Below are 13,545 nucleotides of genomic sequence, written 5' to 3'. Positions count from 1 at the left end.
TTGTATCGGGGAAAATAACAGACCAAGTACTCACTGTGAGTACCTTGAATATCATCCAATGGACTTTATTCACCAGGTTAAAAATGAGTTCAAAAGAACAACCAACACCTCTGAGATAGGATGGCCATTCAACTCAGTTTATAGCTGGTATCCTGGTGTAATTATTAATAGCTCTCCCTTTCGCTCTCGGGTATCCTGGTTTGTACAATAAATTTTTATGCTTGACCTAAGCTTGATGACTCTCCTAAAGGGCAGGCTGGTCTTTCTGTTCTTTTAGCACTAGCACAATGCCTGATTCATAGTAGGTAAATAACTGCAAAGTGAGTGGATGAAGAAAAGAAGGAAGATAGACTTTAGATGAGCCCATTTAAAGTTACTAGTATGAATGTGGCTTTTCAGCCTGTTGGAAACAGTGGATGGGGAGGAAGGAGTGGAAGCTCAATTTGGAATGTCTTAGCACAAGGCTGCATGACTGTCCCATCCTGGGGCTGTGCTTACCAATATCTTGATGGTGAAAACGGGGTCAAGGAGGGGGCATATCCTTAAACAGGATTCCTATTTAACATACTCCATACTCCGCATTCAAAAGTGCCTCCCATGACCCTGCAAAGCATTAGAAAGCATTTGTCATGTAGTCCCCTCAGCCCAGTACTGGTTAGTTTTGCAGACACCTTTGGAGAAAATGTCCGTACTTCATTCTTCTCATGACAGAAGAGACAGGAATAAAATCTTCCACCTCTAGAATTATGCATTATAATCCACGGATCAGAGATTAGAGAGACTAAAAGTAAAACAACAAGGTGCTCCAAAGCAAATTTTGTACGTAAGGCGCATGGTTTGAAAAAATAGTTTCTGGAAATTTTGTCCCATTCTTAGGTATCACATCTTCGGAGAAGAAATACTAGTTATATTAATCCTTTATTCCTTTTCCCCCTTCATTCCACTTGTCACTTGAAAACTCAGGTCTTCATATATGAAAAAATGAATGGATAAACCTCAGAGAAATAGAAAACTTATTTTTAATATTAATGATTATTGTCTTTGGGTTTGGTGGTAAAAAATGTTTTAAATTATGAAGTTTTAGTTCTCACCAGCAGTGTTAAAGACAAAGTCACAGGTCCATGACTATATGCACATTTCCTCCCTCTTCATTTGTTTGGTAGTGAAGTCATGGATCATAACAGTGCTGTTTGTGGATTCTTTTGTAGGTGGAAGATGCTGTGCCTTCTCCCCAGATGGGAAAGCCTTAGCAGTTGGCTTGAATGATGGGAGTTTCCTGGTTGTAAATGCTGATACCGTTGAAGACATGGTCTCCTTCCATCACAGAAAAGAAATGATCTCTGATATTAAATTTTCAAAAGGTGAAAGCAAAAACTTGTAAAAATGTGTTGGGACAAAAAGTTGCAAGAGTGGATTCTTTTCAACTATTTCGTTAACCTCTAACCCATTTTAAAATGCTAAGTTCCTGGAAGTAAATTGCCATATGAAATGTTTTGCTGTTAACCGCTCATTTTTCTTCATAGATACAGGAAAATACCTTGCCGTGGCATCCCATGATAACTTTGTGGATATTTACAACGTCCTGACAAGCAAAAGGGTTGGCATCTGTAAAGGTGCTTCTAGTTATATTACACACATTGACTGGGACTCTAGAGGTAAAGTATGCTGTGGCTTTTAAAATATAATTTCAGTTTTTAAAAGTCAAGTCCATTCATATATTGTTTCCAAGAGCAAATGGCAGTTTAAAGAGAAACTTACAACATAAACGACTGTAATTTTGCAACCCAGAAGTAGCTGCTGTTAAGACATCATTAACTGGGGAATTTTTGCAGAAGTTACTGCCTGTGCCCAGCAGTTTGTCCTGTAGGTGAATATTGAAACATCTCTGGTCAATGATGTTTGGGTAACAAAAGACGTGTTACTATATCTCTAGTCAATAAGTTGTTAAAATTTTGAGTATTTTTCCATCTTTTTATTATTATTACTACTATCACTACCACTACTATAATTATTAACTCAGCCATTGAGTTTTAAGACTGTTGAAGGTATATGATGTCTTCTGTTACCATAGCAAGCCACCTTCACCTCTGGGTCTGGCATACTATGTCCTTGCCTTGTATCTCCTTCTTAATGCTTTCCCTTTTCCTACCAATTTTCTGTCTACCAGAGAACTGCCCAAGAAGTTTCAAGCATTTTCATCCTCCATTGGAGGTAGGAAGCTATATTCAGCTCACCTAGAGTTTCTCTGATTTCTCTCAAAACTCCCAACCTATCCCCTCCCTCCTCCAGGTCATGCCCACAGGTGCCGTGGAGATTTATCTATTTATTTATGTAGCAGATCTAGCTCTTGCCATGTGCAAAGTCTGAAGCCAGAAAATGTGGACGGTCCAGAAGGACTGAGACGTGGTTCCTACTCTGTGCAGTGTTTATCACTGAGTGCGGGAACAGGCTTGTACCTGAACCACACCAGAGCCCAGACCAGATGAGGCATGGGCGTAAGAAACCGTGGGTCACAAGGGAAGTGGTGAGCATGGGCTCAGAGTGGGCCAAGCCAGCAGGAAGCACCTGGGGTGCTCTAGGCTGGATCACTTTGAAAACCCACCCCAGGGACTTGGCTGATGTTAGAGTTCAGGGCAGGCGTTTTATGATGGGCAGGTTCCCAGCTTTCAGAGAAGTTTAGTCCATGTGGTGGAAAGCAGCGTCTCTGAGGAAAGAGCTCCCGGAGGAATCCATGGAGCCTTCGTAGAAGGAGTGACCTTTGAGATGGATCTTGAAAGATGAGTAGAAGCTCTCCAGATGGCGATGTCTGAGACCAGCGTTCCAGGCTGGGAAGGAACAGGTTGTGCTACCATGTGGAGGCAGGAAGAACAGGGGGATTAAGAAACAGTAATGCTGAGTGGCTGAGGGCATGAGAGGCAGGGGATGCCGAGAGGCCAAGACGGCAAGGAAAGAAACTGTTAGGTCATGCTAGGAAGTTTAACCCTGAGCTTTATCCTGTAAGCATTAGGTAACTCTGACAGATTAGAATGGGGCTTTCCCTACCGTCTTGGGGAGGGTGAGCAAGCCTGGAGATGGAAAGCAAGTGAAATAAACCAAGACAAAGAGATGATGAGGGTCTCGACCAAAAACAGCTTATTTTAGAGATGCCAGTGTATTTCATGCATTTGTTGAAGTAGTGGCTGTAGACTGACCCTTCTGCCAAGCAGGAATTTCCTTGTAGCTATACGTACTGCGCTGGAATCTGGACTTAACCAGTTTTACAACCCACAGGCGTTTTACACAGAGTAATCATGGGAGGAAGGCATGCGTGCCATTCATTGTGAGAGGTGCAAGTCCCAACAAGGGCCAAGGGGATCAGATAAGTCCCGCTCACTTTCACGTTAGGGCCAGGCAGACACAGTGCCGGGGGCTTGGGCTGGTGTGTGGAAATAGGCAGGACACAGGCCTGGGAGGCATCTAGGAAACAGTGAAGGCCAGGAGGTGAGGGGTGAGTGTAAGCAGCCGCTTCTCAACCCCTTTGATAGTCTCTGCTTTATTGTTTGCTTTTTAAAAAAATGAAAACAAGGATTTCACCCTATTTGATCTCTGGCTAACATCTCTGGCTATGCCCTGTTGTGAAAAAGATTTAGAACACTGAGGGCCATCTTTATGCATATGAAGAACAGAGTGTGATGAGTTATATTTAGAACCCAACACACACACACACCCTGACACAATATGTGAATCCCACCACTACAATGACCATTAGGGAGTTAAAACCAATTATTATTTACATTTTATGGAGTAAAGAACCTAGAGAAAATAGGACATAGGAAGAATATGTTTTGATTGAGGAGATTACTTTAAAATTATTTTTACTTGTGATAAAATACACATAACATAAAATTTGCTGTCTTAACCATTTTGAGTGTACAGTTCAGTGGTATTAAATACATTCACATTATTGTGCAGATATCACCACCATCCAGCTCACCTCTCATCCACCTTTTCATCTTATAAAATTGAAACCCTGTACCCATTAAATAGTAATTCCCCTTACTCCCTCCCCCAGCCCCTGGCAAGCACCATTCCACTTCATGTCTCCATTAATTTGACTATTCTAGGGACTTCATATAAGTGGAGTCATACAGTATCTGTCTTTTTATAACTGGCTTATTTCACTTAGCAAAATGTCCTGAAGATTCCTCCATGTTGTAACGTGTGTCAGAATTACTTTCCTTTTTAAGTTGAATAATATTTCATTGATGCTGGGAATGATTGAGGGTAGGAGGAGAAGGGGACGACAGAGGATGAGAGATTGTATGGCATCACCAACACAATGGACATGAATCTGAGCAAGCTCCAGGAGTTGGTGATGGACAAGGAAGCCTGGTGTGCTGTAGTGCATGGGGTCGCAAAGAGTCAGACACAACTGAGCGACCAAACTGACTGAATATTCCATTATATGTACATGCCACATTTTGTTTATCCGCTCATCAGTGGATATTTGAGTTGCTTACAGTTTTTGGTTATTGTGAATAATATGGCTATGATCAGGGTAAACAATTCTTTTGAATATATTCCCAGAAGCAGAATTTCTGGATAAAATTCCATTTTTAATTTTTTGGGAAACCTCCATATTGTCTTTCACAGCAGCTATACCAATTTACATTCCCATCAACAGTGCACAAGAGTTTCAACTGCTCTTCATCCTCACCAACGGTTGTTATTTTCTGAGTTTTATTTGTTTTTGACAGTAGCTATCCTAAATGGCTATGATATGGCTCATTGCAGCTGTATTTACACTTGGGGAAGGTTTTTATTTCTTTATTCTTCAAATGTGTTGTAGGCCCTGTGTCAGATGCAGGGATATAAAGAGGAATAAACCCTAAGTGGAAAGAACAAGACCTTCCCCGGGAACCATGAGCTGCTACCACAGAGAGGCCAGGGCAGAGGTCTGCATGAAGGCCCTTGATGTAGAGCCATCACTTCACAGGGAGAGAGACAAACCTCACTCTTTCTGTAATATTGCCCAAAGCTAGAGTCTGAGATCCAACCAACACTCAGGGTGATCGAAAAGGCAGTGAGAGAAAGGAGGCCGAGGCCTTTAAAAAGCCATTTCACCTCTCATCCTAAGTGGCCGCTTCAGTCAGTTAAGAGGATCATACCAAATGGTTTCTGTGGCCTGAGAGGAGAATAGAATATTTTTGGTTTTTAGGGAGGAGTTATACCATCTGGAGAACAAGAGCAAGTGTGCCCATGAAGCTTCCCTGGTTTAACTCCAGTTTTGTTGCTATGAGACATGTGTCATATCAATATTCTTCTGCTCCTGATACCCCAGTTCCTAAAGTGCCTCCCTTCAACCTGTGCCAGGCTGTCTCAGGATCAGCCTGGCTCTTCACAGCAGGGCCTGGAGGGCCTGCAGAGTGTAGAGAGCAGAATTTAGGAGCTGGGGTCTGTTTCATTCCTTTGATCTTGTCAAAAATAGTGAACACATTTGCTAGAGCCAGCTGGCTCGTCAGGGGCGGAACAGCTCAGCCGTCAGCCTCCGCAGCCTTCCGTGTCCATGGCAACCACAGATCCCAGGAAAACCAAAAGCACATCGGGCTTTTGCAGGAACATCAGCTACCTCTGCACAGAATGCCTAAGGAAGAAAAAATATATATGGAGAGAGAGGAAACATGGAAGAGTATTTTCTAGTGGATGGTAGTTCATTTCTGGAAACACCAGGACTGTAAGATCGTTTACCAATGAACAGTTTGAGCTGTAATAGGACATCTGATTCCCATTTTCATTGCAAATGGCCTAATATGTTTGGTATATTTACCACCAATTTTGGAATTGTTTTAAGTTATAAATTATATAGATATTGGGGTGACGTGTATGAATTGCTCTGTGGGTTATAAAGCTCTAGGCCCCAGCAGTATGTGATGTACTGTACCTGCATCATGATGAGGACAGCTGTCTTTTTCACTTCTCTTATTCTGTGCGTGTAGACATTTCTAGTGAATAAAAATTTTAAAAAGTGAGGATTCTAAAAGAATAGGGTTACTGTTATTCAGGGGCAAATTATACCTGGATTATACAGAATTTTTGCCCTTTGCTTCTGCTCCTGTCCTCAGAATATTTCCATGGTTATATATTACAGAGTAGCAGGCAGTGGAAAAAAAGAGTGGTGACCTAAATAGTTCCTCTATGCTTAAAAAAAAAAAAAGTTTAATAACAGCAGTAGCGAAAATTTGAGGGGAAAAACACAGCCATGATGCTACCTTCCTAACACAGTAATTGATTTTTTTAATTTCTTCATATCCTTGGTTTCAGAGACCCACTCAAGCCAGCTTAAATTAAAAAGTAAGACTAAGGAATGACTTTATTGGAAAGATAGGGATATCTCATAGAATCTAAAAGCAGGAAGCAACATCTCCTGAGAAACTGGCTTTAGGAATGAATCAGAAAATGCCTGGAACCCAACCAGGGAGTGCCTCTCTCCCCTCCTCTCTGGCTCGGAGGCAGCCCATCTCCACTGCTCTCCTGGGTCTGGTGCCTGCGTGTGGCCCCTCTTTGCACAGGCAGGCTTTCCCTCATTTGTTCGCATAGGGCCCACTCTGTTGCCCCCAAATGCCACCCCTAGTCCCAGAGGCCACACCCGTCTCCTCCCAGCAAGGCATCTGCTGATTCAACCTAAGGTTCCAGTGTCCCAGGAGAGAGAATTTGCTTGCCCAGTGTGGTCGCTCCTGAGTCAATATCCACCTCCAGAGTGCAGACGTGACCACAGGGGCCCAGTCCGGGGTGGAGGGCAGTTCTCAGGGAAGGGGTGTGGGCTTGGAAGGTACCCACAGGTATATGGTGCTTGCCAAAGTGGTTTTTAAAAACATTTCTGCAGTCAGAAAGTACTTCATTGAGCTGTTTTAATAGTTTTTGGTCTGTTTTAGAAATGTGATCTTTGTAACAATAGTGTAAAGTGAATTGTCAGGAAATTATGTATATTCTAAGAATGTTTCCATTGAGTCTTTTAATCCTTTTCCCACATCCTTTGTTATCTGCAGTGACTCTTAAGAATTGTAACAGTCACTTTGCAGATATATCTAGTTCATTGGGAAAATATTGATGACTTGTTTTCTTATAATGCTAAATAGCCAAAGTTGATTTAACTCTCTTTTTCTTTTCTCACTTTGTGTATGTTCAACTAGTAAGTCAGGAAAATGGGCCCATTTCAGAGAAAACGCTTTCAAATTTACTTGCTCCTCACAGCAAAGGCAAATCCCCCACATCACCATGGTATAACTCAGCAAATTGGAAATGATTCAGGTTTCAGTTACGAAATGAGAGAACCTTGTTTTTAATTAGTCACTTAGAAACAGACCTGCAACTCCTGAAGGTTAGCCAAGCTAGATTTCAGATCTAAGTGCTACCCACTTAAACATTAAAGAACATGGTATAAATCACAGAGTTCTTAGTTTGGTATTCGTTTTTCCAGGAAGGACATTTCAAGACTACTAGATATAAAAGAGTTAGAAAAGTATAACTTTCCAAAACTGAACCAGGAAGAAATAGAAGATCTTAGCAGACCCATCACAAGCACAGAAATCAAAACTGTAATCAGAAATCTTCCAGCAAACAAAAGCCCAGGACCAGATGGCTTCACAGCTGAATTCTACCAAAAATTTAGAGAAGAACTAATACCTATCTTACTCAAACTCTTCCAGAAAATTGCAGAAGGTAAACTTCCAAACTCATTCAATGAGGCCACCATCACCCTAATTCCAAAACCAGACAAAGATGCCACAAATAAAGAAAACTACAGGCCAATATCACTGATGAACATAGATGCAAAAATCCTTAACAAAATTCTAGCAAACAGAATCCAACAACATATTAAAAAGATCATACATCATGACCAAGTGGGCTTTATCCCAGGAATGCAAGGATTCTTTAATATCTGTAAATCAATCAATGTAATACACCACATTAACAAATTGAAAGATAAAAACCATATGATTATCTCAATAGATGCAGAAAAAGCCTTTGACAAAATTCAACATCCATTTATGATAAAAACTCTCCAGAAAGCAGGAATAGAAGGAACGTACCTCAACATAATAAAAGCTATAGCAAACCCACAGCAAACATTATCCTCAATGGTGAAGAACTGAAAGTATTTCCCCTAAAGTCAGCAACAAGGCAAGGGTGCCCACTCTCACCACTACTATTCAACATAGTTTTGGAAGTTTTGGCCACAGCAATCGGAGCAGAAAAAGAAATAAAAGGAATCCATATAGGAAAAGAAGAAGTAAAACTCTCACTGTTTGCAGATGACATGATCCTCTACATAGAAAACCCTAAAGACCCTACCAGAAAATTACTCGAGCTAATCAATGAATATAGTAAAGTTGCAGGATATAAAATTAACACGCAGAAATCCCTTGCATTCCTATACACTAACCATGAGAAAACAGAAAGAGAAATTAAGGAAACAATACCATTCACCATTGCAACAAAAAGAATAAAATACTTAGGAATATATCTACCTAAAGAAACAAAAGACCTATACATAGAAAACTATAAAACACTGATGAAAGAAATCAAAGAGGACACAAATGGAGAAATATACTGTGTTCATGGATCAGAAGAATCAGTATAGTGAAAATGAGTATACTACCCAAAGTAATCTATAGATTCAATGCAATCCCTATCAAGCTACCAACAGTATTTTTCAGAGAACTAGAACAAATAATTTCACAATTTGTATGGAAATACAAAAAACCTCTAATAGCCAAAGCAATCTTGAGAAAGAAGAGTGGAACTGGAGGAATCAACCTGCCTGACTTCAGGCTCTACTACAAAGCCACAGTCATCAAGACAGTATGGTACTGGCACAAAGACAGAAATATAGATCAATGGAACAAAATAGAAAGCTCAGAGATAAATCCACGTACCTGTGGGCACCTTATCTTCAACAAAGGAGGCAAGAATATACAATGAAGAAAAGACAATCTCTTTAACAAGTGGTGCTGGGAAAACTGGTCAACCACTTGTAAAAGAATGAAACTAGAACACTTTCTAACACCATACCCAAAAATAAACTCAAAATGGATTAAAGATCTAAATGTAAGACCAGAAACTATAAAACTCCTAGAGGAAAACATAGGCAAAACACTCTCCGACATAAATCACAGCAGGATCCTCTATGACCCACCTCCCAGAATATTGGAAATAAAAGCAAAAATAAACGGTACCTAATTAAACTTAAAAGCTTTTGCACAACAAGGGAAACTATAAGCAAGGTGAAAAGACAGCCTTCAGAATGGGAGAAAATAATAGCAAACGAAGCAACGGACAAAGAATTAACCTCAAAAATATACAAGCAGCTCCTGCAGCTCAATTCCAGAAAAATAAATGACCCAATCAAAAACTGGGCCAAAGAACTAAACAGACATTTCTCCAAAGAAGACATACAGATGGCTAACAAACACATGAAAAGATGCTCAACATCACTCATTATTAGAGAAATGCAAATCAAAACCACAATGAGGTACCATTTCACGCCAGTCAGAATGGCTGCTATCCAAAAGTCTACAAGCAATAAATGCTGGAGAGGGTGTGGAGAAAAGGGAACCCTCTTACACTGTTGGTGGGAATGCAAACTAGTACAGCCACTATGGAGAACAGTGTGGAGATTCCTTAAAAAACTGGAAATAGAACTGCCATATGACCCAGCAATCCCACTGCTGGGCATACACACTGAGGAAACCAGAATTGAAAGAGACATGTGTACCCCAATGTTCATCACAGCACTGTTTATAATAGCCAGGACATGGAAACAACCTAGATGTCCATCAGCAGACGAATGGATAAGAAAGCTGTGGTACATATACACAATGGAATATTACTCAGCCATTAAAAAGAATACATTTGAACCAGTTCTAATGAGGTGGATGAAACTGGAGCCCATTATACAGAGTGAAGTAAGCCAGAAAGAAAAACACCAATACAGTATGCTGCTGCTGCTGCTGCTAAGTTGCTTCAGTCGTGTCCAACTCTGTGCGACCCCATGGATTGCAGCCTACCAGGCTCCTCCATCCATGGGATTTTCCAGGCAAGAGTACTGGAGTGGGGTGCCATTGCCTTCTCTGCCAATACAGTATACTGACGCATATATATGGAATTTAGAAAGATGATAACGATAACCCTATATGCGAGACAGAAGAAGAGACACAGATGTATAAAACAGTCTTTTCGACTCTGTGGGAGAAGGCGAGGATGGGATGATCTGAGAGAATAGCATTGAAACATGTACATTATCATATGTGAAACAGATCGCCAGTCCAGGTTCGATGCATGAGACAAGTGCTCAGGGCTGGTGCACTGGTATGACCCAGAGGGATGGGATGAGGGGGGGGAGTTCAGGATGGGGAACACATGTACACCCATGGCTGATTCATATCAATGTATGGCAAAACCCACTACAATATTGTAAAGTAATTAGCCTCCAACTAAAATAAATTAATAATAAAAAAATATTAGGTTGCTTTTTTAAACAAAAATTATTTTGCCTACAAAAAAAAAATAAAAAAAATAAAAAAAAATAAAATTAAAAAAAATTTTTTTAAGTTATGGAAGAAAGGGGGTGAGGACATGCTAGTATGTATATACACACACACACATACACACACGTGTGTGTGTGTATATATATATATATATATATATACACACTAAATTACTTGCAGATAAAATGTTAGGATATCTGACATTTGCTTCGAAGTACTCTGGGGTGAGAGAATGAGTGGAGACTCCTGAAACAGGGCCAGCCATGTGGTAATAACCATTGAGGCTGGACATTAGCTCTCTAGGGGTTTTTTTATACCATTACTTCCATATGTGTTTGAGATTTTCCATCGTTTAAAAAAATGCTGAAAAAAATACTCAAAAGTATATCTTTTGGGTCATTTAAATTTTCAAGCCATAAAGAATCATTGATGTGGTAGGAAGAGAATTAAGAAATCTAATCTTTTCAACATTAATCGAAATGAATCCAAGATTAAAATCCAAGATTTTACATCAGACCGAAAGACTATTTTTGCTCAACATTTTGTTTTGGGAAAAGTCTTGGATTTCTTCACATATTTTCAAGTAAAAAAGGAAGGGAAGAATGGAATGAGCATTTACAGTTTGTTTTATATGTCCTTGTCTTCCTGTTTCTAAATGTTAAATGGCAAATCTGGAATTTATATCTTAGTAAACACAAACTCTTACAGGGTCTTTGCTTCTGGTGTCATAATTCTTGCCAATGCAGTTTGCTTTTACTAGATTTCTGTGCTAGGAAGCAACAGGGGAAAAGAGCATAAGTTAGATTTTGTCTGGCTTTGGAAAAATAGCCGGTGCAGCAGATTAAAGTAGCAACTCGATTCTTCTCTTTTTGAAGGATGTTCAAGGTGAGGTTTTATGAGGTTCATATGTTTAAAAATCATAGCTTTGGAGTTTCTACCGTGCCATGTAATTGTCTTTACATACATTCTGGATCATTCAGCATATATTTACTCAAATTATGAGACTTTGATTAAAATGAATGAAGATATCAAATGGTTGCAATCATGTTCATTTTATCACTAAAAGATAAATGCAGAGGTTAATTGTCTCCTGCTTTATTCTATCATAACAGGAAAATTACTGCAAGTTAATTCAGGTGCCAAAGAACAACTCTTCTTTGAAGCCCCAAGAGGCAAACGGCATATAATAAGACCTTCCGAGGTAACAATCACGCACAAAGCTTTTAAAAAATAGTTCATGATTTACTATGTGCATTTAAGTAAAACCTATCATTACTATTCACTAAAATGAGTTATAGTTGTGTGTCTTTCAGGCTTGACCATTTCTTAAATCTGACTGCTTATCCTGGTTTCCTACTTTCTGAGGAGGTATGGATTTACTGTGCCACTGACATAGCAATCTCTAATTGGTGTTCTACTTAATTTTTCTCTGCCAGAAGACAATGACTGAGCTAACAATTTGAATGCTACATATTACTTTTCCTGTTCCACATGTTCTGTCATTTTGTGCAAAGCTTTTTAGGAACATAAAATTCTGAAACATGTTTTCTCAGTGGTTACTGTTTGCAATAGTAAACAATATCTTTTGCAACAATAAGAGAAATTATTTTTCAAAATAAAACCATCCACAACCTGACCATCCTAATGTAGCAAGCTGTTGCCTTTTCCCATATTTTCCTCATGCTTCTATCCGCATACATCATTTTTTAATTGCTGAAATCACATCCTAGACAAAATTTTTGAATCCATGAACTAACAGCCTCCTGAAATCTCTTCCTAAAGGCTTGGCTGCTTTAGTCTCTCAGTCTGCACAGTGCTTCTGCACAGTAAACCCTGTTGGCCAAAAAGGTCATTGCCTGATGGAGCACTAAGGACATCCTTTTAGTCCCAGGAGACATTCTAACTTGTTTTTTCACTATGTAACCTTTGATGAAAGAAAAGGAAATATTGCTTCTTTAGAGGAAAAAGGGTCAAGGGTATGCCACCGAGGGACAGGCATCTTCCACTCTCTAGCGTCAGTTAGCTAGCAGTATAAACTATCCCAGTATTTTAATGTACTTCTGGACTTCTGTTCATTCATAATATTTTAACTGTTTCTAAAGGAAATATATGTGCAGTACATGAGACACCCAAGTGGTTACAGATGATAGCATTGTATTAATGGAAATTGTTAATGGATCGATTAATCTCACTCCCAAACTCCAGTTTATTTACCTTTGATCAATCTTTACTTTAACTTTTTTATATGGGGAAACTTTAATAGCCTTGAGTAAGGGATATCTTGAAGTATGCCATTCCTTCACTGAATATCTGCACTGTTCCAGGCACTTCGTATACCTATATTCCAATCCTCAGAGAGTGGTGTACCTACTATGAATCAGGCGGGTGTGTGATAGTTGTCAATCTCATTTACAGAGAGGGAAATTAAGGCTCTAAGAAAGTAAAAGGACCACGGAGCTTTGGTCCCAGCCTAGAGGGGTCTGTGTGTCACTCCACAGCCTAGACCATGCAGCGTCATTTTATATCACTTTACCTGTAGTTTCCCTTCCAGTTCTAGTGCCCCAAATAAGTTTTCTAAAATAAGATGCAGTCAAACCATGTGGTGGAGGAAGGATGAGGTCAACTTGGGACAGATGAGCAACTTTAGATTAAAAAATACTTCTAGAGGTAGCTCATCCTTTTACTTAGCAATGTTATCAGGCCCCTCAATTAAGTATGAAGGATTTTGAAAATCTCCTTTGCAAAAAAGATTTTTTTAAAAGAAATAGTCATGGTGAAACTAACACATTACCCAGCAAATTTTTAACTATGACAACTATTAAAATGTCCATTTATATACATCCAATGCAGCATGGTGCAGTTAAGGCAGCTCTATCCTAGGAGCCCAACTCCTTAGAGCTCGACTTCCCCTCTGCTTGCTAAGCAGGCCGGGATTTAAATGACTCACCTCTCCTTGGGCTCCAGTTGCCTCCTCTGCAAAGCAGTGATGATCATGACATACCTGCCTGGGGCAAGGTGC

The 13,545-nt window shown here is 39.7% G+C and overlaps 1 protein-coding gene across 1 annotated transcript in view; it reads left to right on the top strand.

Moving 5' to 3' along the window:
* The window catches only part of EML6 (EMAP like 6), a 295,589-nt gene that overhangs the window by 206,541 nt on the left and 75,503 nt on the right, over positions 1 to 13,545 (top strand). The window contains exons 23-25 of the mRNA XM_081589485.1: positions 1,209 to 1,361; positions 1,524 to 1,655; positions 11,639 to 11,727. Of these exons, the coding sequence (XP_081445611.1) occupies positions 1,209 to 1,361; positions 1,524 to 1,655; positions 11,639 to 11,727 (374 nt within the window). The remainder of the gene's footprint in view (positions 1 to 1,208; positions 1,362 to 1,523; positions 1,656 to 11,638; positions 11,728 to 13,545) is intronic.

This window comes from Giraffa tippelskirchi, chromosome 4 (genome assembly GCF_054371585.1).
Source record: "Giraffa tippelskirchi isolate mGirTip1 chromosome 4, T2T-mGirTip1v1.2.pri, whole genome shotgun sequence".
NCBI lineage: Eukaryota > Metazoa > Chordata > Mammalia > Artiodactyla > Giraffidae > Giraffa > Giraffa tippelskirchi.
The sequence above is the reverse complement of the archived record's forward strand: the minus strand, read 5'-3'. Positions and strand labels throughout refer to the sequence as shown.